The 23,927-nt window shown below is 43.2% G+C and overlaps 2 protein-coding genes across 5 annotated transcripts in view; one reads left to right on the forward strand and one right to left on the reverse strand.

Annotated features, from left to right (window-relative positions):
* LOC104563650 (cohesin subunit SA-2-like) overlaps positions 1-5,364 on the forward strand; it is a 69,007-nt gene extending 63,643 nt beyond the window's left edge. For all 4 annotated transcript variants that reach the window (XM_061998331.1, XM_061998348.1, XM_061998342.1 and 1 more), the window contains 4 exons: positions 1,092-1,282; positions 1,585-1,759; positions 2,797-2,890; positions 4,352-5,364. In XM_061998331.1, the coding sequence (XP_061854315.1) occupies positions 1,092-1,282; positions 1,585-1,759; positions 2,797-2,890; positions 4,352-4,360 (469 nt within the window). In that variant the 3' untranslated portion in view covers positions 4,361-5,364. The remainder of the gene's footprint in view (positions 1-1,091; positions 1,283-1,584; positions 1,760-2,796; positions 2,891-4,351) is intronic.
* A 1,423-nt stretch (positions 5,365-6,787) lies between these two features.
* Positions 6,788-23,927, reverse strand: part of PPP2R3B (protein phosphatase 2 regulatory subunit B''beta) — a 58,364-nt gene continuing 41,224 nt past the window's right edge. Inside the window, exons 9-14 of the mRNA XM_061988519.1 lie at positions 22,654-22,702; positions 21,374-21,463; positions 20,488-20,663; positions 14,388-14,503; positions 14,184-14,290; positions 6,788-7,881 (exon numbers count right to left, since the gene is read on the reverse strand). Coding sequence (XP_061844503.1) covers positions 7,737-7,881; positions 14,184-14,290; positions 14,388-14,503; positions 20,488-20,663; positions 21,374-21,463; positions 22,654-22,702 — 683 coding nt within the window. The 3' untranslated portion in view covers positions 6,788-7,736. The remainder of the gene's footprint in view (positions 7,882-14,183; positions 14,291-14,387; positions 14,504-20,487; positions 20,664-21,373; positions 21,464-22,653; positions 22,703-23,927) is intronic.

Here is a 23,927-nt window from a genome sequence, read left to right on the forward strand (position 1 = left end):
CCCACAGCAACTTGTCCAGGTGGGTTTTGAATGTCTCCAGAGAAGAAGACTCAGCAACCCATCTGGGCAGCCTGTTCCAGTGCTCCCTCACCCTCACAGTGAAGAAATTCTTCCTTGTTTTTCTTTGGAACCTCTTATGTTCCAGCTTGTACCCATTGCCCCTTGTCCAGGAACAGAGAGCACTGCCAGCAAGTTTGCTGATGATACTAAACTGGGGGGAGTGGCTGACACACCAGAAGGCTGTACTGCCATCCAACAAGGCCTGGACAGGCTGGAGAGCTGTGTGGGGACAAATCTACTGAAATTCAACAAGGGCAAGTGTAGAGTCTTGCCTCTGGGAAAGAATAAGCCCATGTACCAGTACAGGTTGGGGAATTAACTGTTAGAGAGCAGTGTAGGGGAAAGGGACTTGGGGGTCTTGGTGGGCAACAGGATGAGCATGAGCCAGCCATGTGCCCTTGTGGCAAAGTAGGCCATTGGCATCCTGCGGTGTATTAGAAGGGCTGTGGGCAGTAGGTCGAGAGAGGTTCTCCTCCCCCTCTGCTTTGCCCTTGTGAGACAACGTCTGGAATATTGTGTCCAGTTCTGGGCCCCTGAGTTCAAGAAGAACAGGGAGCTGCTGGACAGAGTTCAGCTTAGGGCCACAAAGATGATGAAGGGACAAGGGGCAATGAGTATACTGTGAGGGTGACAGAGCACTGGAACAGGCTGCCCAAGTGGGTTTTGGAGTCTCCTTGTCTGGGGCCATTCAAAACCCACCTGGACGAGTTCCTGTGTGACCTACTCCTAGGAGGTCCTGCTCTGGCAGGGCAGTTGGACTAGATGATCTCTCGAGGTCCCTTCCAACCCTTAAGATTTTGTGACTCTGTGATTCTGTGTTTGAAAACAGCCTGGCTCCATCCTCCTGACACCCCCTCTTTACATATTTGTAAATAAATCCTTTTCTGAGGAAAGCGATGCCCTTTCTTTTTTTCTGACAGCTCTCTGCGCCTTTGGAAGGTAAAGGGAAAATGCCTCTTTAGCAATACCTTCCCCAGATAGCGAAGGGAAAGACACTGAGTTTTCTTGTGCTTGCTTTTGGCTTTCCCCAGGTATGCCTACTTGCAGAGGTACATGGCAGAGCCCCTGCCCTGCCGAGGAGACGAGTGGCAGCCGCTGGTTTGGTACAGAAACTCCTTACTGGCAAATGAAGACGAGGAGAGCTCTGTCCCTGGCGGTTCAGGAGAGTGGGCCCCCGTGGGCACATCTAAGGTGCCTGCTTTTAAAAGGAAATTGTCGAATGGTATGAAAACTTCCCTGTTCTGGATCAGCTGCATTTCCCTTGTCCCAGCTAAAATGCACTTCATGTTTTACATTAGCAGTACTGTATGGTGGATGCTGTAGACTTAGCACTATGGACTGGGGCCAAGGTCATAAATCTGGATTGCAAAAATGACCAGTGGGCGAAATAAAGGGATTTTCTTTTACGTGGCTTTTAGCTGGCTCCTTTGGGAAATGAATGCTGTGCTCCAGATCTCCTTCTGAGCTTGGCCCCATTGCTTCACTGCTGTGGGGAACACGTTGTCTGTTCACTGTCTGTTACAGGGTCTTTACCTGAAAGCAGCCAGACTGAAGCAGCACGCAAGGCCCCGGAGCTGCAGTGTGCTTCCCAGCTGGCCTCTGCAGCAGGGAGAAGCAGAAAGAGGCTGAAATCTCGAGAGATGCATTTGCAGGATCGTTTGCCGTTCCTTTGTCCAGGAGCGACGCGGAGAAGATACTGGTGAGAGTTTTATGTCTTACAAGCTCCTTCACTTGTCCTACTATTGACACCTGAGGTGCCTCTATGCACCTGGGCTTCTGGATTTTGTAGCACATCCTTGGGCAAAGGGTGTGTGTCCCTTCCTGTCTTTCTTATGGGCTGTGTCCTGAGGACAGGTTGTGCTTTTTTGTTTCTTTGGTCCAATCTCTAGATTTGCTGCTTTAGCCACAGGGCTTCTCTGCCTTCTTGATCTAACATCAAGTGTGCAGAGAAAAGACAAGGAAGGAGAAAGGCTCCCCATCCCACTTCCCTCTGGTCCTGATTAGAGGGCTGTGGGATGGTTTATCGAGGTGTCAGGCCCTGTTTCCCAGGTTGGTGGGTTAAAAGAGACACAAATTGGTGGATGTCAGGAGGTTGGGACATCCCTTTTTTCTGCAGTAGCTAGCAACAGGACAAGGGGTAATGGGATGAAGCTGGAACACAAAAAGTTCCACTTAAACATTAAAGAAAAACTATTTCAGTGTGAGGGTGAGGGAGCCCTGGCACAGGCTGCCCAGAGGGGTTGTGGAGTCTCCTTCCTTGGAGGTCTTCAAGACCTGCCTGGACACGTTCTTGTGTGACCTGATCTAGGTGACCCTGCTTCTGCAGGGGAGTTGGACTAGATGATCTCTAAAGGTTCCTTCCAACTCCTACCGTGCTACGATCCTATGAAACCCCATACAGACATGTGCTGTTGCAGGTTTTGGGACACTTGTTGAATGGACCTGGTGAATCCAAGTAAAATAGAACAAAAACGTTATTAAACGTGAAGGTAACTCCTGTTTAAATGAAGGTTTTGTTTCTGAACTTCTGTTGGAAGTTCCTCAGAGCACAACCTCTGTCATACCTGAGAAATACTGACCCAGAAACTTTGGGCTACCTTACATGGATGTCTCTCAGCAGCAGATATTACACGTGTGAACTACTCTGCCTTCAGCACACTTGGGCAATGCGCCACCTCGGTTACAAACTTCATCAAGACTTAGCTCTTTTTTTTTTCCACTCCCACTTTTCCTCAGCAAAGATGAGGTTAAGGCTGAAGATGTCTCAGAGGAGGGTCGAGGAAAACACACAGTTGAAGATGATGATGTTGATGTGGTTGGTGCAGACCAGGTAATTCCAGCTCGGGTTTTCTGGCTTCGAGGACAGCCGTAGCTGCTCTTTTGTGACATGTTTCAGGCAGAAAAGTGGGTTCCCTCTCTTCCCTTTCCAGTTGCAGCTGTAGTCTCCTCGTTCAGCTTGATCTGCCTTTTTAGGGCAGTTCTTGGCACCTATACATTGCTTAGGTGCATTGAACACCAGCTAGGATGCATCAGGAGGAGGATCCAGTTTCCTTTTCCCCCATCCTGTGAAGCTTATAGATAAAGAGCCATTTGCTGCATTAGCTTCATGTTCCTGACCCCCTGCAGAGCTGGCCCTGTCGCATGGCCAGCGGGGAGCAGACGGGTGTTTGCATTGTGCTCTGTAGCTGGAACCACCCAGACGCTGTGTGATCTCTGGTCAGCCCAGGGCTCTTCCTGCAGTGTCCTGGGTTTCTTGCCCCTTTTCCAGTCAAGGCTGGTGGGGAGATTAAATCATCCCCAAACTGCCTGGGGCTTTGAAGGGAAGCATGGGATTGCTGTGGGTTTGCAGTGGCAGCCAGCGTAGCCTGGGGATTGTCTTGTGGGCACGATTGCCTCAGGGAGCAGATACAAACTGGGCAGAAATGCAGCTGTGTGCCTGGGGCTCAGCTCAGCCTGGAATAGATATTGGCAGCAGGGAAGGACTTTTAGCCCAGTGGAGTGGAAGAACTCAACAGGGTGCTGTACAGCAGGGCTCTTGCAGCAGTGACTATGCTGAAAGGGGGATAAAAACCAAACCAAGAGGCCAAGAGGTTTCCTGTGCTGCAGCTAACCGCTGCCCTCTCGTCTTCCAAGAGTTTGCTGGGTCAGCCACTGCAAGGGGCTGGGCATTTTCTTCAGATTTCTCCTGTCTTTCCCCCTGCTCTCTGCATTTCTAATAGAATGTAACCCCAATGTTTGGCAGACAGCTTTTTGCAGTGGTTCAGGTGACCCCTTGATTTCCAGCAGCCCTGGAAACAGCTCTAACAAACAGCCACATTCAAAGACCCTGTACGACTTTTGACCTTTTGCATGAGTTTTTCCTGTAAAGTTGAGGAAATGGTTTCTTTTCATATTTCAGTGATTTTTTTCTTTTAAAAAGAAGGACTAGAAGGAAAAAAGGACTTCAGCCTTTTCTTCTAGTCATAAGGCTGTTCAAGTGTAGACTACTTGTTTGGACCAGGTGCTTGGAGCAGCTCCTGTTGAAGACAAATAATAAAATTTGGTACCAAGACTGAGGCCATACAGCAAATGCATTACTACCTAGATTGTAGTGCCTTTTCTGGGTTCCTTGGCACACTGAAATGCTTCTTTCCTTTTGTGGAAGCTAAATATAGTGTTTTCCAAGAGCCAGACACAGCCAAGCTGCTAGAGGGTTAGATGCTACACTTATTCTGATTCCTTATGTGCACTTATGTGATGTTTTCTTCATAGTATGAGACTGACTTCATTTTTTTTTTTCCTTCTGGTGTAGGACAGTTAAGATGCTGCAAGGATAAATGAAAGTGAAGAACACGCTCCTGTTTATTTTCTACAAGTTAACTGAAAATGGGGTTGTGATGGCATCAGCCAAGGCAGCAGGAGATGTCTGTGGAGTCAACTCTTTGCCTGTAGGCATCCACCCAGCACCAGCTACTTGCACCACGTCTGATTTCTCCCCATTACTGTTTGTGGGTGTCAGCCATTTGCCTCTTGAGGTTGTGGGCATCACGATGAACATCATCCTCACTCAGCTGCATCCTGCTCCTCGCTGCTCTCTTGGAACAAAACCCAGCTGAAGCACTGGAATCTGGGTATTGTCAGATACAGAGTCAGAGGCTCTGTAAACTGGATGAGATGAGCTTGCTCAGAGCACTGCAGGGGCACCTGGATGTTCTGCTGGACATGTTCTTTACTAGTTGAGATAACAGAGATGAACGTTTACTTCTTTCCGTGTACCTGACCCTGCCCCAGCTGTGAGCAGTGACCTGCTGGGGCATGGCAAGTGACTTGGCAGTGCCCTTTCCTGCCTGTAACACAGAACATCTGCATCAAACATCTGACAGTATTTCTAAACCCCAGTGCTTGCAGAGGTGTGGTTCGTGGTCTGTGGGGATCCAGCACATTCCCAGGAGACTCGCATCAGGGCTTCTGAGTAACGAAGGAAGAGTGGGCCAGTTGTCTTGAGTATTTTCCTCTGGAAGAAAACATTCATGTGCCATGAGCATGTGGGATTTACTTGGAAGATACAAAGCATGAAAAGACAGTGTAATAGGCTGTAAATAGTGCCCTTCAAAAGCAGCTTCTCCATGAGGAATTTGCAAATAGTCTTCACTCAGGCACGTTTCAAAGGCAGGAGAAGTGGTGCCTGCTTTGGCCAGCCCTTTGGCAATGCTCCCTGGAATTGTATATTGCATTAATCTTAGCAGCTTTATTATTTTTTTAAATATATATATTTTTTGGATTGTAACCGTGTAAAATAAACCACAGCCTTGTTGCTACCCATCAGTACTGAAAGTGCAAGTGCTATTCCACATGAAGTCTGGAGATCAAGCCTGGTACCAGTGGCCCTGCCCTTCTGCTTGGCCCTAATAAAGAAAGAGGCTGAGGCATCAGCTCCCACCAGAGTGGACATGAAAGCTGTGAATGTCTCCCTTGTATCAGGTATCCCCAAGGGGCAGTAGGAAAACCATCATGTTCCATTCTGTATAGGTAAGTGTGCAGTAGGCTCATGCCAGGGGGCAATCAGAACACAGCTTCTCACCCCCACGGACTTGTTCTGAGTTCCAATTCAGATGCAGTCAGTCACCCTCATCCCTGGGCTGTGAGAGTGATGGTGTGGCCCCCTCAGTCATCTGGATTTGTGGGTCTCAGCCCAACCCCTGGCCAGAGAGGCAGAACAGAGCTGGAGAGAGGAAACAGTTACACCTGGGACCACAGCACACAGGCGCATGCTGTAATTCCTGTAAGAAAGGATAGGAACTGGGACTGACTGACACTTCTGGGGAAAGGGCCAGTAACTGTTACAGTTCAGACAGGGCAACAAACACAGTTTCCTTGTAACACCAGCATTTGCTCTACTAGACCTGAACAAAACCCTTAGGAAAAAGGGACTTTATCACAAGTGTAACAGCAGGATGGAGCAGGTGCTTTGTTAAACACAAAGTGGCAACAGCAACTCAAGGTTGTCTGGAAGCCATCTGTTTAACACAGGAAATGTCACTGTGAGAAGAGCCCAGGTCTGAGCAGTGTCTCTTTTACAAGCATCCTTTTTAAGAAGAGGGGTTGCCGCAAAGGGTGTGTCAGGTAGGGAAAAGCAGCAGCTCACCCCCTTTTGAATAGCACAAGAAAGAAGTTCAGGATCATCTAGAAAGGCTGTTTGGTCATCCTTTCCCACAGCATCTTAGGCAACAGATCATAATGGAAGTACTCTGGGTCTCTCCTTCGTTTAAAAACCCTCCAACTATGGGCAAATAGTGAAAAGTAACTGACCACAGAGAAATGTGACACTGGTGACTTTCCTTTAGAAGTGGAATAATCAACACATTCTCTTAAGAAGAGTCCTTTGAACAGTATTGAAGTGATTTGAATTTTCCTTGGCAAGGTTTACTTACAGGCATTAGGGATGAGTTCCATTACTCAAGATACACAGGTCTGAGCAAAACTGATCTTCCAGCTGCTCAGCAGAGTCTTTTGGATGAAGAAAAAACTGCTACAACTTGACTGCTTTGACTGTGCAGCTTGGTGTAACTATCCAGCCACCCTCCATACACGGGTAACCCATCCTGTCTTAAACAGTTCTTTAACAGTAACAAGTTATTTGGAGGCAGTACATAAGACAATTGGAACTGTTAAATTACATGTATGAAAATCAATCTTTATTTCAAAATACAAACATGATTTTTTGAACATTAACAAATCTACACTGCAACCAAAAAATAACTTACATCTTTTTGTACATTTTTCTTTTCCTCCAACAAAATCTGTTTTAACAGTATGAGTGAGGCAACAATTTCAAGCTGCTGTGACACTGATGAATATCCATGGAATGTGTCAATAGCAAACAACTGGAGGGGGAGAGACAGACGAAAGCACTGAATGCCCACAACAAAATTAGTGCACGTCACAGATCAGGTAACATTTATACAGAGGATGTTTAAAAAATTGGTTCCTTCTACATGAATTAACACACTCATTTTTGGATCAAATATGAATGCTACAGACCTTCATTATTAAATAATCTTTTTGTCATCAACACCAATAAAAAGGCTGAAGTTTAAAAGGGCAAGCAAAGTTAGATTCATGGCAAACAGGGACTACATGGAGAAGAGAAGCAACTCATCTCAGGCAGTTGCTTTCCTTCTGCACTGATTGCATGGCAGCTCTGCTTGTGCATGAGAGCCAAACCCTGTCTTCCTTGGCATGGCAGCAACCCCTTAGGGATGCCTGTGAGTGTATAATCATGGTAAGGCAGGTAGAAATTGTCTCCTTACCTCTCAGAGCTGGACAGGAATATCTTTTCACACAGGGGACAGAGGTGGTCAGTGCACCACACGTCAACTTTGAGAGAATCACACAGTTCTCAAAGACGGTAGATTAAAATCAAATATTGTTATCCTTCCAAAAAGGAATTATGCAACATCTGTAAATAAATATTTTAATCTGTTTTACAAACTATAGACTATTGAATAAATACAAAAAGTTTCACCATTCCATACAAATGCGCTTCTTTCATTTAGAAGGTAGTGTAGTGACTAAATATTTTGAGCACAAAACTAAGCTGACTTCCTGGAAACAAAACCCACTGAAATGTGTAGGTGTGTGGCAGACCTGCTGCAGACCATCCTTTCTCTTCTGCAAGTGCTGACTGTAAGGAATCCTTACTCAAAGTCCTCTTCGTAGTCGTATTCGTCCAAGTCTACATCAGCCAGGTGGGAAGGCATCTCAAAAAGTGGTCTTTTCTCCATCTGGTACTTGAGGACGTTGGCCTTCTGATGGTCTACAGCATTCAGTTCTGCCTCATACCTGTGAGTGGGCAACAAAAGAAGTGGATAGAGTCTAGCCCTGTCAGGAAGTGACAAACAGCTTAACAAGGCACTCGCAGGCAGAACATAATTCCCAATCTTTTATATTTACATGTAAAGAAACAACGTAAACAGAAGCAGCCCTTGGTTTCTGGAGTCATTGCTTCAATTGAAGGTTCTCTCTTAGTGACATATGCAGCTTGACTAAGATGATTCAAAGCACATACTGCTCCAGTGGGCTACTCCTGAGTTACAAATGGTCAAACACAAGACTGAAGTTGTTGACAGAAACTCCTCAAGGTATTTTCAAGAAAGCTGAAATCAGGCTTAATTAGTAAGAACAAGCTACACCTGCAGCAGATACAACCAAAGAGGAAAAATACTCAATTGAGCATCCTGAAATGTGCATGAGCACAAGGGAGTGATCGCAACCACTTATTGAAAGCAGATGCTAGAAAGCAAAAGCCAGTTGTTAACCAGAAATCACTGATAACCACCTGCTGCCACCAAAAAGGAACAGATGGATAATGAAATGCAACTATTATCACTCAAGTCAGCAAGGGCCAGCATTTAAAAGGATCAGCTTCAGCCCTGTTTAGGTGGGATCAATCTATAGCAAACAGCTGTTTGAAAAACAAACATAAATCTCTTGTGGAGGTTTAATATGTCATATTAAAGAACTGACCATTCCTTGGGCCAGGCTGACTCGGGCTCACACACATCTTCCCCAGTGCTACTGAATCTCATCTTGGCATGTGACTATTTGCCCTACTTAACAGGAGTAGGCAAAGAATGGGCTTTGGGCACTGCCACTTTAGTATCTGCAACGCTGTAATGGCTTTATGTGGTGATTAGGAGCTGTGTTCTGAGAACGATGTAGGGCAAAGAATAGGCAAATACTAAGAAACCACTATGAGCACAGAAGTAACGCAGCATTAACAGCAGAGGTGGAAGGAAGAACAGTTACTTTCAATCACGAATGCAGTTCTGTTGAAACACTTCATAAACTATGAAACATATGAAACCACCTTCAGTGCCATTTTCAGTAAAAAAATTATCAAAGGCACTTTGATAACAGCAGGTAAAGATTAAGCAGAGTAAAATAGTCCCTGGTCTTCTTTCCTGTCTTAATTTAATCCTTCCCATGAATATCAAAGCCATGGTTGCACAAGCACCCATCAGTGCTTTGGCTATGAACAGAATACCCTGAGTTTCTCCCACAAGTTCACTACCAACTTGAACAGCAATCCAAAGTCACCCTAATAATTATGTTGCTGAATGACACATTTGAAAACAAGGATTTGGAAGAACTACAACAATTTCTGCGCACACACCTGTAAATTATAGTTTTATCTACTATTAATTCCATCTTTTTAAGAAGGGTTTTTTCTTTAAGCAAAACACCTGGAACACACCTTTTGGATTTATTTCGTAGTGACAGGGAGGTGAAAGCAGCTTCTTCCATCACTAAAAATGGCAGCATGAGGATATTTTGGGTACTATTTGTAGGCTCCATCCATCCCCCACTCAGAAGATTGCTATTCAAATGTTACTGAACCAAATTAAAATCCCGCTTTTCCAAAGCTTTGGTGGCCTCAGAGATCACTTTCACTCTTTTCCATGATATTTATATTAAGGAAATTTAGAAACACTGCTCCAGTTTTACACATCTGAGCACTGAAATCATTTGAGATATTTTTGATAGTATTAGAAAGTCTGTTGCTACTTCCAAACACAGAAGATGTTATAAAAATACAACCATACAGCCAACACCACCTCAAAAAAGTCCCTTTCCCTTCTCATTATTTCCAAAGCTCAAGTAAATATAAAGAAAAAGGCTGTTTCTAGATTTGTGTGTACCGCTCCCAAGTGTCAGATCAAGTGTTTTAATAGGAATGTCAGGAAAACATTTATCCTAGAGGTAATAAAATTCATACTGGACCTTCAAACTCGCTTTGAGTGGCAGAGAGGCATTACAACCCTTCAAGTGATTAAAAATCACAGTAAGCGTTGAAGGAAGTTTTTGTACAACACAGTCACTTAAAATACTCAGAAGAAATTTCTGTTAATGCTTTTGTTCATTAAACTAACAGCAGCAAGGACATGTTTAGTAGGCTTGGGTTTCTCTCAGCTTTAGCAACAGAAAATAATACTTAACACAGTGGTAGAAAAAAAGGATTCAGACAGTCATACCTCACAATTAAGTTTTGAAGATACTTTTGTTGACCTTCACTTTTAGAAAGCATTCAAATCTTAAGCCAGTTCTGACATTTTCCCTGAGAGAATACTTTTCTTCTCTATAGGTAGGCATCTAAAGGGTGGGTGTCAGGAGGTTGGGACATCCTTTTTTTCTATAGTAGCTAGCAACAGGACAAGGGGTAATGGGATGAAGCTGGAACACAAAAAGTTCCACTTAAACATAAGAAAAAACTATTTCACTGTTCAGGTGAGGGAGCCCTGGCACAGGCTGCCCAGGGAGGGTGAGGAGTCTCCTTCCTTGGAGGTCTCCAAGACCCACCTGGACACGTTCCTATGCAACCTGATCTAGGTGGACCTGCTTCTGCAGGGGGGTTGGACTAGATGATCTCTAAAGGTCCCTTCCAACCCCTACCATTCTCTCAATCTATCATCTGTTTTGATTCAATTGCTTAAGACACAAATTGGAAAGTATCCTATCTTTGTTCTTTATTAAAAAAGGAACCTCAGTTCAGCAGTTTAAGTGCCACAGAGTCTTCACAACCTTCTGATGTAACAGTAGGTAGAAATCATGAAGTAGAAACATAATACCTGTTCCTATCTTGTCAATCCAAATACATCATACACATGGTTGTGTATGTGATACTTGAAACACTTCAACTACCCCTTCTAATTTGTCAATGGAGAAAATGAGCTCTACAATCTGAACTCCAAGGAAAGAAAGGAGTAAAACTTCAGGAACACTTGGAAAAAAGCTTTTATCCACCTGTGTAGAAGACCAAGAGTTAAGCTATGGCCCATGCAAACCTAACAAGATACAGAAAGTCATGAAATAAAATGCATAATTTTTTGGGCTGTGCTTCCATAGAGTGGTATTTCCATAGGAGAATATTTTTCATTGACAGGCTTTTTTCTCCCTAAATTCTGCAATAAATCTGCTAATGCCAGAAAGAAGGGCAACCTACAACCAGAAGTTACTTGAGTTTACAAACACCAGGCTCAGAAGAAATGAGGAATGGAATGTTTTGGCTTCTCTCCTCCGTATCTCAGTGTACTCCACCCTGTTACTCTTACAGTAACACCAGTTTTCCTTAAGGAATGTATCTACAGAGTGAAGGTGCATTTCTTTTCAGGTTTTAGGATTCTTAAGATTCTGCTTTATGTACTGCAAGTTCCACAATATTCTCTGTATAACTTAAGCAGTAATTGCTTGGACATACAAAGTGAGGCTGCACCTATACCATGGAGAGCATAAACTTCATGGAAGTATCCAAAAAACTGAAGTGCCCAAGACCTGTAAGAAGTTTACTGAAGAGTGAAAATATAAAATAAATTTTTAACTATAATCTGAGGGCTTGAGAAACATTCTGTATTTCAGTCTCTTTTCTGTCCACTTTCTGTGTAAAGCCGGAGAGTCACGGTTCCAGGTACAACTCAAATACTTTATTTTCTTGTAAAAAAAGAAGTGGTCTGACCTCAAGAATACTGGCTGTGAATTTTGCAGCTTTTATCTTCACCAAGAGCAGACATCTTGAGGGAAGGGGGTGGAGTGGGAAATGCATAAAAATAATATAGTTTAGTCTAAACAATAACCACAGAAGTGCCCTTGGCTCAAACAGCTGCAGCCAAGGAGCTCCTAACCAAATGAGAATAAAAGCACTTTGAGACTCTTACTTTATACCCCATCTGCACCACGTGGGAGTGAAATTGTGCCTAAACATGCTCCTAAGAACTGTACAAAACAACACTCGTCTCCAACAAGCCTGGTCATTTCAAACTTAATCAGAGCCGCAGAGTAACCCCGAGTTCCTGTCATGCAGGTCCCTTCCTGCAGATGTCAAAAGAAGACTTAGCCTCCAATGAGTTCCAGTCACCACAGATACTGTACGGTGTCAGGACAGAAGGCTTACAGGAACAGTTGGAATCTTTCCTTGGCTAAGGATTAGCTGTTCTACAGACCACGCAGTATACTTCTGAACCCTGAGCATATCTGACACGAGAACTAGTGTCTCAGGGTATTCCACCACAGCAAAGCTAGAAGAGGCTTTAAGGGCTATACGACAGAATAACGGGGTCTTCATTGAGTCCAGGAGATCTGCATTGAACTCAGGTGAGCGTGAGATAAATTTAGTCAAAAACCATCTGAATCTGGCAACTTTATATCTGAAAATGGGCTTACCACTTAGATTCTAGAAAGTCTCAGCAGCAGCAGAATTTTAAGATAGGAAGGTAGAGACACACAGCTGCTGCAACAGAAGTAAACAGACCAGCAAGAAGACAGAGACGGCAAGGCTGAACCAACAAAGGTGGAAAGCATTTGAGGAACTGGTTCTAGTTAAGATGTTCAGATGTAAGAGTACCTCAGGGCTCCTAAATGCTATTCGTTTGTGTCACAAGCTGGGGCTCTCAAGTTGTGCTGCTGCTGCACTCACTGATGTACTGTGTTCCGTGGGGGGGTGGGGTCTCTGACAGACGCTGCAGCTGCTGCTCTCATCCTGTCAATACCTTTTGAACATTTTGACTCCTGACGGTTTAAACATGTTAATTTTAGAAGGGCATTTTAAAACAGAAGGCTGCAAATTCCAAATCCTTGTTTGTAACCATCCCACTACTTTTGTCATCTGAGTTACAAATAAATAGCATTTCCCAGGAAGCAAGACTTTAGGAAGCTGTTTTTTCCTCTGATCCATCACGCTTAAGCCATTACACTCAGTGTTACAGCATCTCAAGCCAGTGCCAATATAGTCACAGAGTCGTAGGATGGTAGGGGTTGGAAGGGACCTTTAGAGATCAAGTCCAACCCCCTTGCAGAAGCAGATCCACCTATATCAGGTCACACAGGAACACGTCCATGTGGGTTTTGAAGACCTCCAGAGAAGGAGAATCCACACCCTCCCTGGGCAGCCTGTGCCAGGGCTCCCTCACCTGAACAGTAAAATAGATTTTCCTTACATTTAAATGAAACTTTCTGTGTTCCAGCTTCATCCCATTACCCCTTGTCTTGTTGCTAGATACCATTGAAAAAAGAGATGTCCCAACCTCCTGACACTTGCCATTTAGACACTTGTAAATATTAACAAGCTCCTCCCTCAGTCTCCTCTTTTCTAGACCAAATAGCCCCAGTTCCCGCAGCCTTTCCTCATAAGGAAGATACTCCAGGAAGGAGCATCTGGAAGACGCACCTACCTCTTCTGTATCTTCCCCAAACTTAGCCTATGACATTTAGAGATTAAATAAGATAAAAACATTGAAAGTTTAATACTGCCCAGCCCACAGTAGCTAATACTAGTTCCAGGGGAGGACTCCATGAAGAGTTAGGAGTATGGTCTCCCTTTATGCTGAAGAGGCTGGTAATGGTAACAGCTCTCTCCCTCCCCTCTTCTCTCACACGCTTGCTTTCATGAAGCTTCTTGAAATCACTGTGTTAAGAGGATTTTACTTTCTCAGATTTAAAAGCAGTCAAATATCAAGCCAGTCGTTCTCCAAATGCTTGGCAAGAATCAGAGACATTTTAAAATGGAGTATTGGTGTAGGGAATGCATGAAAATGTATTTTCTCTAGACAGGTCCATCAACTTAAGCCCTAAACCAAGGTAAATTTGTACTTGCTTTCCTTATCTTTTTGAATAACAAAAACAACCAATGAGAAATGTGGGACTTTGGATTCTAAAAGGTTCTGGAAGTGAAGGAGTGCTTTTGAAACAGCAACATTTATTCTCTTGAGAAATGCGATAAAGTACTTCAGGCAGATAAATTTGAGGTCAGAAGTGAGAATTTTTTCCCCCTCAAAAGCTCTTAATGAAGCTCTTCATTCACTCAACAATGAGCTACAAAAATTACTGTTGTATTTTGTTGAGAGTTGAAGCTTTTTCAAGTCTTATTTCCTCCCAAAATTTGAAGTAGGGCCTTTTCTTTGACAAAACCAAAGTGATCACAAACCGTCAAGGAATGTTTAATTTGGGATATGGGCAAGGTTCTTCCTCACTAAGCACACGCCTAAACACAACAAACAGCAACAGTCTACAGCCATAGCATCAAGGATGACAGCAATGTTGAGGCTACAGGTTAGTAGAGAGGATTCATACCAACCCTTCCACTGTGTTCTTACCCGTCATTCCACTGGTCAGTTGCCGCCTCCTCTGCTACCAAGATATCATACTCTTCAGCAGCATACTTCTCCCAGTCAGAGATCTCTTGGCTTTCACCTTCACCATCCTAAATGATCACGTTGAAAGTTATGCAAAAAACATGTTAATTGTTGAGCACATAGCTAAAAAAAACCCCAAACAACCTTTTAAAGCTTCACACTCACCCGCAACATAAACTGATCCTTCTGTTCATGGTCAAGGTATTTTTCAATGTTGAAAAAAGTATCAAAAAACACATTTGACAACTTGCATCGCTTTAAATCATGCAGAGTAATTTTTCCTGGAGAAAAAGATCGTAAGATATTTAGAGCTGAAATGAAACTTTGCCCAAGGAGGACGCTACTAAAAAATGAAGTCATTGTTATGCTCAAGAACTTTTTGCTCCTGAACACAATGGCAGAGAAGTGAGCAGATGACATCCACACCTAGAGAAGTGTCCCTCAAAGCAGACAAACCTTTCCAGTGTTTCAGATTTGTGACTTGCTTTAGCTGCCATCCCATGGTCCTTCAGTATGCTGGAGTGAGTTGCAGCCTGCCTCGCTCAGCTGTTGGAAGGCATTGAAGGGAATTGTCTAAGCTTCCTCAAGAAACAGAAGTCATCAGTGAGCTATCCACCATTCCTTCCCAAGAACTGCCTGGATAGCAGGTAAGGAACCTCCTCTGGCTCTTCCCTGACTTGAAAAGGCAAATGCATGACTGATGCCAGCGTGTGACTTTGCTTCATACCAATTAATTTTCCACAGAGACGGGTTTGCCCCACTTGTCCAGCCTGATCAGTATTTAGTGCTTGAGAGGAAAGCTAAATGCTCAGAGGTGTTCTGTTTGGTTTTTTTAATAAAATGATGCTTCCAAAGACTCAAGTCAATGGATCTGTTAAATGTTAGAAGTATTTGCCAAGTTCCTCAGAAATGTTACCTTGTTTCAAAGTTGAATATCAAGCTTCTACAGAAAGACTGAAAAATACCAGACACAAGGAGAGGCAGATGACTACCCTTAAAGCTTTACTGATTCACCTCAACTATGGACAGCCTTCAATTGTCAGTCAAAGAGGGGCTCACTGCAGATGTTATGGAAGAGTTCACTAAAAGCCAGACTAAGGACAGTATTTCCTCAGCATACTGTCCCAGTCTCTAGCAAAGTTTAACTCAAGGACATGAAAGGGAAGCAAGATACGAATCCCATTTGGAAGTGGTTGCCACACTTGCATTTGTCACCATCTGAAATGCCTTAATGTATTCTGCCTGGCTTATAGCTGATGCTCCAGGACGACACAAATCCCTCATGGCATCTGTCTCATATCTGTCAGACCCACACAGATGTCTGCTGCATTGGGCCAGCTCAAGTGGCAGCAACTCTCCACAACCAACTGACTTGAATCCCAGTTATATAAGGTCCCAATTTAAGTCAGATACCTGAATTTGATTTGTTGATTTGCTCTCCAGTTTCCGTTTATTGCACTGGGAGCTCAGATACCTAATACCCGTGCAGATGCCTACCATTGCCTCAAAGACATACACAAAAAAGAATGAAATGCAGATAATTAAATCAGGTCTCCACAAAGCAAAGAATTTGCTCATTGGTACATGGAGCATCCTGTAGAAAAGCATATCACAGTTGAGCCATAACTGCATGACAGTACCTTTTGCTTCATATCTGTCAAGTGAAATGTCATTTTCTGTTGCCAGTTTTTGTATTAGGAAAACAACAGACGATTTTTTTTCCTAAATCCACCTTTTAAATGTCACTCAGTTTTTATAAAAAACCACCATCAACCCTTCACAGCTGGCTTTCCTTTTTGCTGCCCTGTATAACTCTCATCTTGGTTGTGTTTCACGGCCTCCTTTTATCATCTTCTGTATTGTGAACGGATACATCAATCTTGTTCAATTTGAAATGCAGAACATGTTACTGAAGCTGTCTGCCTTTCAGAAGTGTAATGCACAACACTGGAAGGGACCCCCTAAATTTGAGAAGCTATTGTAGGTAATCAGAACACATAAAGGTGTTCTCAGAGCTTGCTTCTCCATTTTAAATGGTCCTCACCCCCCTACTCATTAGACCATGTTGGTCTAAGACTTTATTCCATTGATATCTAGGGTTGATCTTCCAGCTGAAACACATTTAATACTCCTTTTTCATTTACAATTTTAAATTTGCATTTTAGAGATGTGTTTTCACTTAGCAAAGCCATTTTACCTGGGTTTAAACAAGAATACAGAGCTTTAAGTTCTAGTTTTGAGCTATTTCAGTTCCCTTAGCACATAAAACACTTATCCATTGTGGCTACAACAGCATTATCAAATTGAGACAGATATCAGAAACAGCACTGATGCAGAGGCCATGAACATGCAAGATACCACTCTTTAATACTCCACTAATATGTTCTTTCAAGGCATGCAGAAATATTTTTAGCACAGAATCATTTCATCTGGAAGAGATCTTTAGGATCGAGTCTAGCCTTTGTCCCAGCCCTATCAACCACTAGACCATTTCCCTAAGTGCAACATCGAACCATTTCTTGAGCATCTCCAAGGATGGTGACTCCAGCACGTCCCTGGGCAGCCCGTTCGAATGCCTGACAACCCTTTCAGTAAAGAAATTCCTCCTCATATCCACCCTGAACCTCCCTGGTGCAATTTGAGTTCACTTCCTCTTCTTCTATTGCATGTTAGTAGGGAGAACAGACTGGCCCCTGCCTCGCAGCAACTTCAAGTAGCTGTAGAGAGCGATAAGGTCTCCCCTGAGCCTTCTTTTCTCCAGGCTAAACAGTCCCAGATCCCTCAGCCATTCCTCATATGAGACGTGTGCCAAATCCTTTACTAGCTTGGTAGCCCACCTCTGTATCCTCTCCAGCACTTCAATGTAGAGAGGTGCTCAAAACTGGACACAGTATTCAAGGTGCGGCCTCACCAAAGCTGAGTACAGGGGAACGATCAGCTCCCTCCTCCTGCTGACAACACTGTTCCTGATACAGGCCAGGATGCCATTGGCCTTCTTGCCCACCTGGGCACACTGCTGGCTCATGTTCAGTCACTGTAAACCAACACTCCTGGGTCCCTCTCTGCCTGGCAGCTTTCCAGCCAGTCCTCCCCAAGCCTGTAGCGCTGCTGGGGGTTGTTGTGGCCCAAGTACAGGACCCAGCCCCTGGCTTTATTGAAACTCATGGCATTGGCCTTGGCTCAGTCATCCAGCCTATCCAGATATCTCTGTAAAGCTTCCCTACCCTCAAGCAGATTGGCACTCCCACCCAGCTTGGTGTCATCTGCAAACTTACTCAGGGTGCACTCTATCCCCTCATCCAAATCAAGAGTGGTCCCAGTACTGAGCCCCGGGGGACACCACTCGTGACCAGCCAACTGGATTTAACTCCATTGACTACAACTCTTTGGAATCAGCCTTCTAATCAGTTTTTCACCCAGGAAAGTGGTGTATGCTCATCCAAGCCAGGAACAGCCAATTTCCCTAAGAGAACACTGTGGGAAACAGGGTCAAATGCCTTACTAAAGTCAAGGTAGACAACATCCACAGCCTTTCCTTCATCCAACAAGTGGGTCACTCGGCCACAGAAGGAGATCAGGTTTGTTAAACAGGACCAGCCCTTCATAAACCCCTGCTGACTGGGCCTGATCACCTGCTTGTCCTGCATAACACAATTTAGAATGATCTGCTCCACCAGCTTCCCAGGTACTGAAGTCAAACTGACAGGCCTGTAATTTCTGTTCCTTCTTGTATATGGGTGTGACATTGTCTGACTTTCAATCAGATAGGACCTCTCCAGTCAGCCAGGACTGCTGATAAATGGACAGTGGCTTGGTGAGCATCCCTGCCAGTTCTCTCAGCACTCTGATGTACCCCATCCAGCCCCATAGATTTGTGCACATCATTGTGGAGCAGCAGGTCACTGACCATCTCCTTCTGAATTGTAGGGGGGACATTTTGCTCCTTGCCCCTGTCTCTTGGCTTGGGGGGCTGACTTTCCCCAGTGGAAGTGCTGCTATTACTAAAGACTGAGGCAAAGAAAGCATTAAGCACCTCAGCCTTATCCTCATCTTTTATTACCAAATTTCCTTCTGGATCTAATAAGGGATGGAAGCTCCCCTGGTCTTTCTTTTATTGTTAAAGTATTTATAGAAACTTTTCTTATTGCCCTTTACCTCTAAAGCCAGTTTGACTTCTATCTCCCTACATAACCTAACAACATTCCAGTAGTCATTGTGAGTGGTCTGCCCCTTCTTCCAGAGGCCATAAACATGCTTTTTTCCCCTGATCTTAAGTCAAATCTCCTTATTCAGCCAGGCTGATGATCTTTGCCTTGGCTTGTCTCACAGCACGTGGGGAGCCTGTTCCTGGGCCTTTATGATTTCCTTCTTAAAAAGTGTCCAGCCTTCCTGGACGCCTATACCCTTCAAAACTGACCCCCAAGAGATTCTATCAAGTAACCCCCTAAACAGGTCAAAGTCTGCCCTTCTAAAGTCCAAAGTGTCAGTTTTGCTGCCCCGCCTCCTGACATCTCTATCAATAGAGGAGGACTTGGTCACTGTTTCGTGACCAAGGGTGCAGACAGTGCAGACGGCCTCCAACTGCCACATCCTCCACAAGACTTTCTCTGTTCACAAACAAGAGGTCCAGCAAGTCACCCTCTCTGCTCAGTTCACTGACCAGCTGTGTGAAGAAGTTATCCTCCACACATTCCAGGAACCTCCTGGTTTGTTCCCTCTCTGCTGTGTTGTATTTCCAGCAGATACCTGGGAAGTTGAAGTCCCCAACAAGAACAATGGCAAGTGATCATGAGACTTCTCCCAAGTGCTTACAGAATATTTTGTCTACTTCACTACTCTCATTGGGAACTCTATAGCAGACCTTTCCCCCCTAAGCATGGAGCAGCACAGAAGGGCAAATATAAAGGGAGCATGATGCTCATTTCAGAAGGTTTTTTTTTAAGTGTGAAATGTAAATTCAAATGTCATCAATTAAAGATCATATGTGCCAAATGCAGGAGCATAGAATGCAGGTCTGTTTCTAACATATGTAGAACATGGCCAAAAGCTAATAACAGTTTTGTATTCAGATATTTAAGCCTATTTAATTTCCTAAGGGCAGCTTAGGTTTCTAACCTAAAATAAGCCAGTACTGATCTATGGAGACAAATACTGTTTATAAACACTGTTCCCTTTGAAGAAATCTCAAGCAGTAGTGACAGGCAAGAGAACAGAACAGTCAAGTGCTTCTTCTGAAGCATCACCTCAGACAGATAGTGACAAGATTTCATTTAAGGTTACAATCCCAAAATAAAAGCCTACAATAAATTTTCATGCAGTACATAAGGGACAAGTGCAGAGTCCTCCATCTGAGGAGGAACAACCTCATACACCAGTACAGGCTGGGGATTGACCTGCTGGAGAGCAGCTCTGCAGAGAGACCTGGGAGTGCTCGTTGACAATTAACTAACCAGGAGCCAGCAATGTGCCCTCGTAGCCAAAAAGGCTGATGGCATCCTGGGATGCATCAAGAAGAGTGTGGCCAGCAGGTCAAGGGAGGTTCTGCTTCCCCTCTACTCTGCCCTGCTGAGGCCTCATCTGGAGTATCGTGTCCAGTTCTGGGCTCCTCAGCTCAAGAGGGACAGGGAAGTGCTGGAGAGAGTCCAGCGCAGGGACACCAAGACGATCAAGGGACTGGAACATCTTTCATACGAGGAAAGGCTGCGGGAACTGGGGCTGTTTAGCCTAGAAAAGAGGAGACTGAGGGGCGATCTCATCAATATTCACAAATGTCTAAATGGTGGGTGCTAGGAGGTTGGGGCATCACTTTTTTTCCTGTTGTATCCAGTGACAGAACAAGGGGTAATGGAAAGAAGCTGGAACACAAAAAGTTTCATTTAAATTTAAGAAAAAACTATTTCACTGTTCAGGTGAGGGAGCCCTGGCACAGGCTGCCCAGGGAGCACGTGGAGTCTCCTTCTCTGGAGGTCTTCAAGACCCACCTGGACATGGTCCTATGTGACCTGATCTAGGTGGACCTACTTTGGCAGGGGAATTGGGACTAGATGATCTGTAGAGATCTCTTCCAACACTTACCATTCTATGATAAACTTCAGTATGTAAATGCCTGCCATTGGAAAATCATTCTATTAATAAGCTCTAACTGACTTTAGAGAAAAGACAACCTAAAAGCATATTCTGTGTATGACCAACTTTCTGCCCTTAAGGTTGCACTAACTCCTAATCCAGAGAAACAGAAGTTATAGACGGAAAAGGATTTTACTACCTTCATGTTGTGGCTTCACGAGATCCAGCATCTGGCACAAACAGTCTTCAAATGGTAAAGGCTCTATGGCCATGTTATCTAACTTTTGGCACTGTTCTTCATAAAAGTACTCCAGTTCGTACATAGACAAAGCACCATCTCCATCAAGATCCATGCAGCGAAACCAATATTCAATGCTGAAATGTAGTAATTAACAGCAAAGAATTGTTTACACAAACTTAGTACACAGTTATGAGAACTTACATGTCCTGTTTTAAAGGCTACAGAACTTACAGATGCAAAACTCGACTTAAGACTACATTCCATAATGCCATAGGAAGCCATTAAACAACACCTACACTGTGGTAAGAGTTTCTGGTACTTGCCATGCTATACATTACTGCATTTGAAAACTTTTTAGTGTTGCAGGTGGGTGAAGGAAGAGATGACTAAAACATGTGGCTCTACATGAAAGCCTCACAGAAGCCAATGAACAATTGAGAACTCAAGTTCTCTCTTCCTAAGGAACAAGCTAGTGACATCACGCAACAGGTTTCTTATCAATATCCCACAGCTAATACAAGCTGTGTAGTTTCCCACAGTCATTAGCATCAGGAACAACTGCCATTTCCTTTATCTATGTCCCTGTTTGTAAGGAGGCCACCAAGAACATAAGGCACAATAACAATTAACCACTTAATGTCATTAAAATAGCCTTTTGCAGCAGTGACATCAGGAGACACTAAAAAGTAAGAATGATGCAGTGAACTGGACCAGTTTTCCATTCATGTTTTTAATCATTTAGTTCTTCCCTTACACTTCCAGCTGAGCATCAGTGGCCCCTATTTAAAGGCTGGGAAACCAATAAATTCAGTCTATGTTTCTGTTAAAACAAATTCATTCTTACCTAGTTGGTGTCTTCTTGTCCTCTTCAGATATCAAAAACCAGACAAAATCAGCATAGCTAATTTTTCCATCTTTTTGTGCTTTTCTACCTCTTGAAGGCAAATGACAGAAGAGACAAAGTTTATTTTAGCTCCCCTAGCTTTTACTAACCAAAATTAAAGCTTATTTTCCTAGGTGTTATTAACAGTTTATCTCCTAGAAGATACAGTGTTCTTAAGGGACTTGTCAGAGACTACTGTGATCATTCTGGCTAAGGAGCTTGTTATTCTGTTTCTAGCTCAAAGGGTGTTCAAAAGAGGAGGTAGCAGCTGGAAGAGGAAGGTAGCACTCTGCCCAGGACTTGCAGCTTTCCTTCCTCGTCAACATTATCTCAACTGTTAATAGAAGAGAGATTTCTATTCAGGTAAAAGTGACGAGAGCTTAAAGCTGTAGAGAACCACACTAGCTGAAAGTGTTGGAATGGAAACATGAAGATAAACAAAACAAAAACATTCAGAAGTGGGTGTTTGTGGCACTAAGGTAGTTGTCTGCTTCTGCTCTTACACTGGAGAATCCAAATGCTCTCTGAAGACATGGTCAACTTTGAGTAAGAAGTCAGGTAGGCATTTCCTAGACATACCACATCTCCCCTTTTTGCCATTTTATACTCAAGGTGGTTAGAAAAATATGACGCTCAAAAAACTTGCATGAAGGAGTAATTTCTAGACATGTGCCTACTAAGTGTCATTTCACTCATTTCAAGCTTTGGATGTGTCATTTCTGTTTCTTAGTTGCTCTCTAGCTGCAAATGTAATGCTAGCAAAGTGTTTCAAAAATGAAACTACATAATGAAACTATACAAATGAAACTACAACTAGACAAGAGTAAGGCAATCCAAGTGGGAATAATGGAGAATGAATGGCAAAAATGTGAATTAAAGCAACTAGAGGCATTTTTGTAAATCTGTTGATGCAAGAAGCATCGATTTTACAGGTGGTACTGAAAAGCCCAATTCCCTTTGGCCAATGTTTCTTCCCTCCCTCATCCCCATCCCTGCTAAACCATACAACATCCTATAGTGAGTGTTCATTCAGGTAAAAAAGGAGAGTGAAGAACTTGGACTGAATCAAAGGTTCCAAGAGCACTCCCATACTACTGGAGTTTAAACTACAACACCAAACCTTGAGGTTCACTGTTCTGTTTCAAGGGGAAGGCATCTTTTTTTTTTTCTGGGAACATCACACTCCGTTTAACAGGCAAATATATAAATATTAAATTGGATTTAGTTTAGCATATAAGTACCTTGTTACTGCTCCTGAGAAGATCCTCTCTATCATCCTATTTGATATTGCTGTGAAGGAAGGTGTAAAATAGTGTTGTTATATGCAAGTTCCTTTTGCTTTGTATTGTTGAGTTAGAGAGTTCATTAGAAACCTCTCATATATACAGATCTATGAGAACAATCAAGTATAGTGCTCATTAACCCCTTTGACTTCTCTTGGAGAAGATCACTGAACACAAAGTCCCCAAAGCAAAGCTATAACCAGACAGCTTTGAATTCAGACTCCATGCAGAAATAGTAGCATAATAAAAAGTAATGAAATTGCTGATAAATAAGATGGCACTTACCAGTTCTTTGACAAGGAAATTGTGTTTTCAAGTGCCATTACTGTTTATATGACCTTGGTTTTGGCCAAGAGCCGAAATAGAATTGGCACGTTAATACATAATGAGCATACCTAACTGATTCTGACACGGGTCTATTTCTGACATAGTTCTGATCCACACTTCTAATTTTGAAACCATTTCAAGGATTTTAAAGATGTGTCTTAACTGAGCACAAGCTCTGTAAAGGATATTCAGTTTATCTTGGTGAATTCATGGATAGCACTCAAAGCAGCCCATGATACTATTCTCACTGAAGAATTACTTCTTATTATTCTAACTCTGAAATATTTCTTCAGCATTGCAGAAAACCCAATCATTAAAGTAGGTGGTTAACCATTTAAACAGTTCATCTATTTTGTGTACTTATGGTGATGCTATCACTGTATTATTTGAGTAGTGACACTAGTCCTTGCTCAATATTTATCCACAGAAGTGCAGGATAGTTGACATGTGCTGTCACTTATTGTCTTCTTTGGAAAGACTGAAGTCGTTCAGCCTTCTCAACAGCACCTACATTCTAGACCATCTCATTTTGACATGCAAAAAATTAGAAGTTTAAGACTTAAGAAGTTTAAGTTGGGTTATCTTATCCAATTTACACTCTTATTTGGTCTAGTTCTCAGTAAGCAGCAGCTGTTAAACTTCAACCAATATTCCATGATTTAAAGGATGTGAAACTATATTGCGAGTGACTGGGTGTCAGTTCTGCTTCCTTTCTATAGAGCAACAACTCAGTAGAGCAACCTCTGTGATGAAAAAAGCTTTCTTTCCTCAGTGTCCTAAGGTGTAGTCAGACTTTAGTGAGCAAGTTTTTAGAAGCAACCAGACAGAATTGTGTTTAATCATTTTAAAGTGGGATAACATTCCATAATCACTTTGTACTTAAGTCAGCTTTCCAGTCCTGAAGG

This window comes from Colius striatus, chromosome 1, assembly GCF_028858725.1.
Source record: "Colius striatus isolate bColStr4 chromosome 1, bColStr4.1.hap1, whole genome shotgun sequence".
Lineage (NCBI taxonomy): Eukaryota > Metazoa > Chordata > Aves > Coliiformes > Coliidae > Colius > Colius striatus.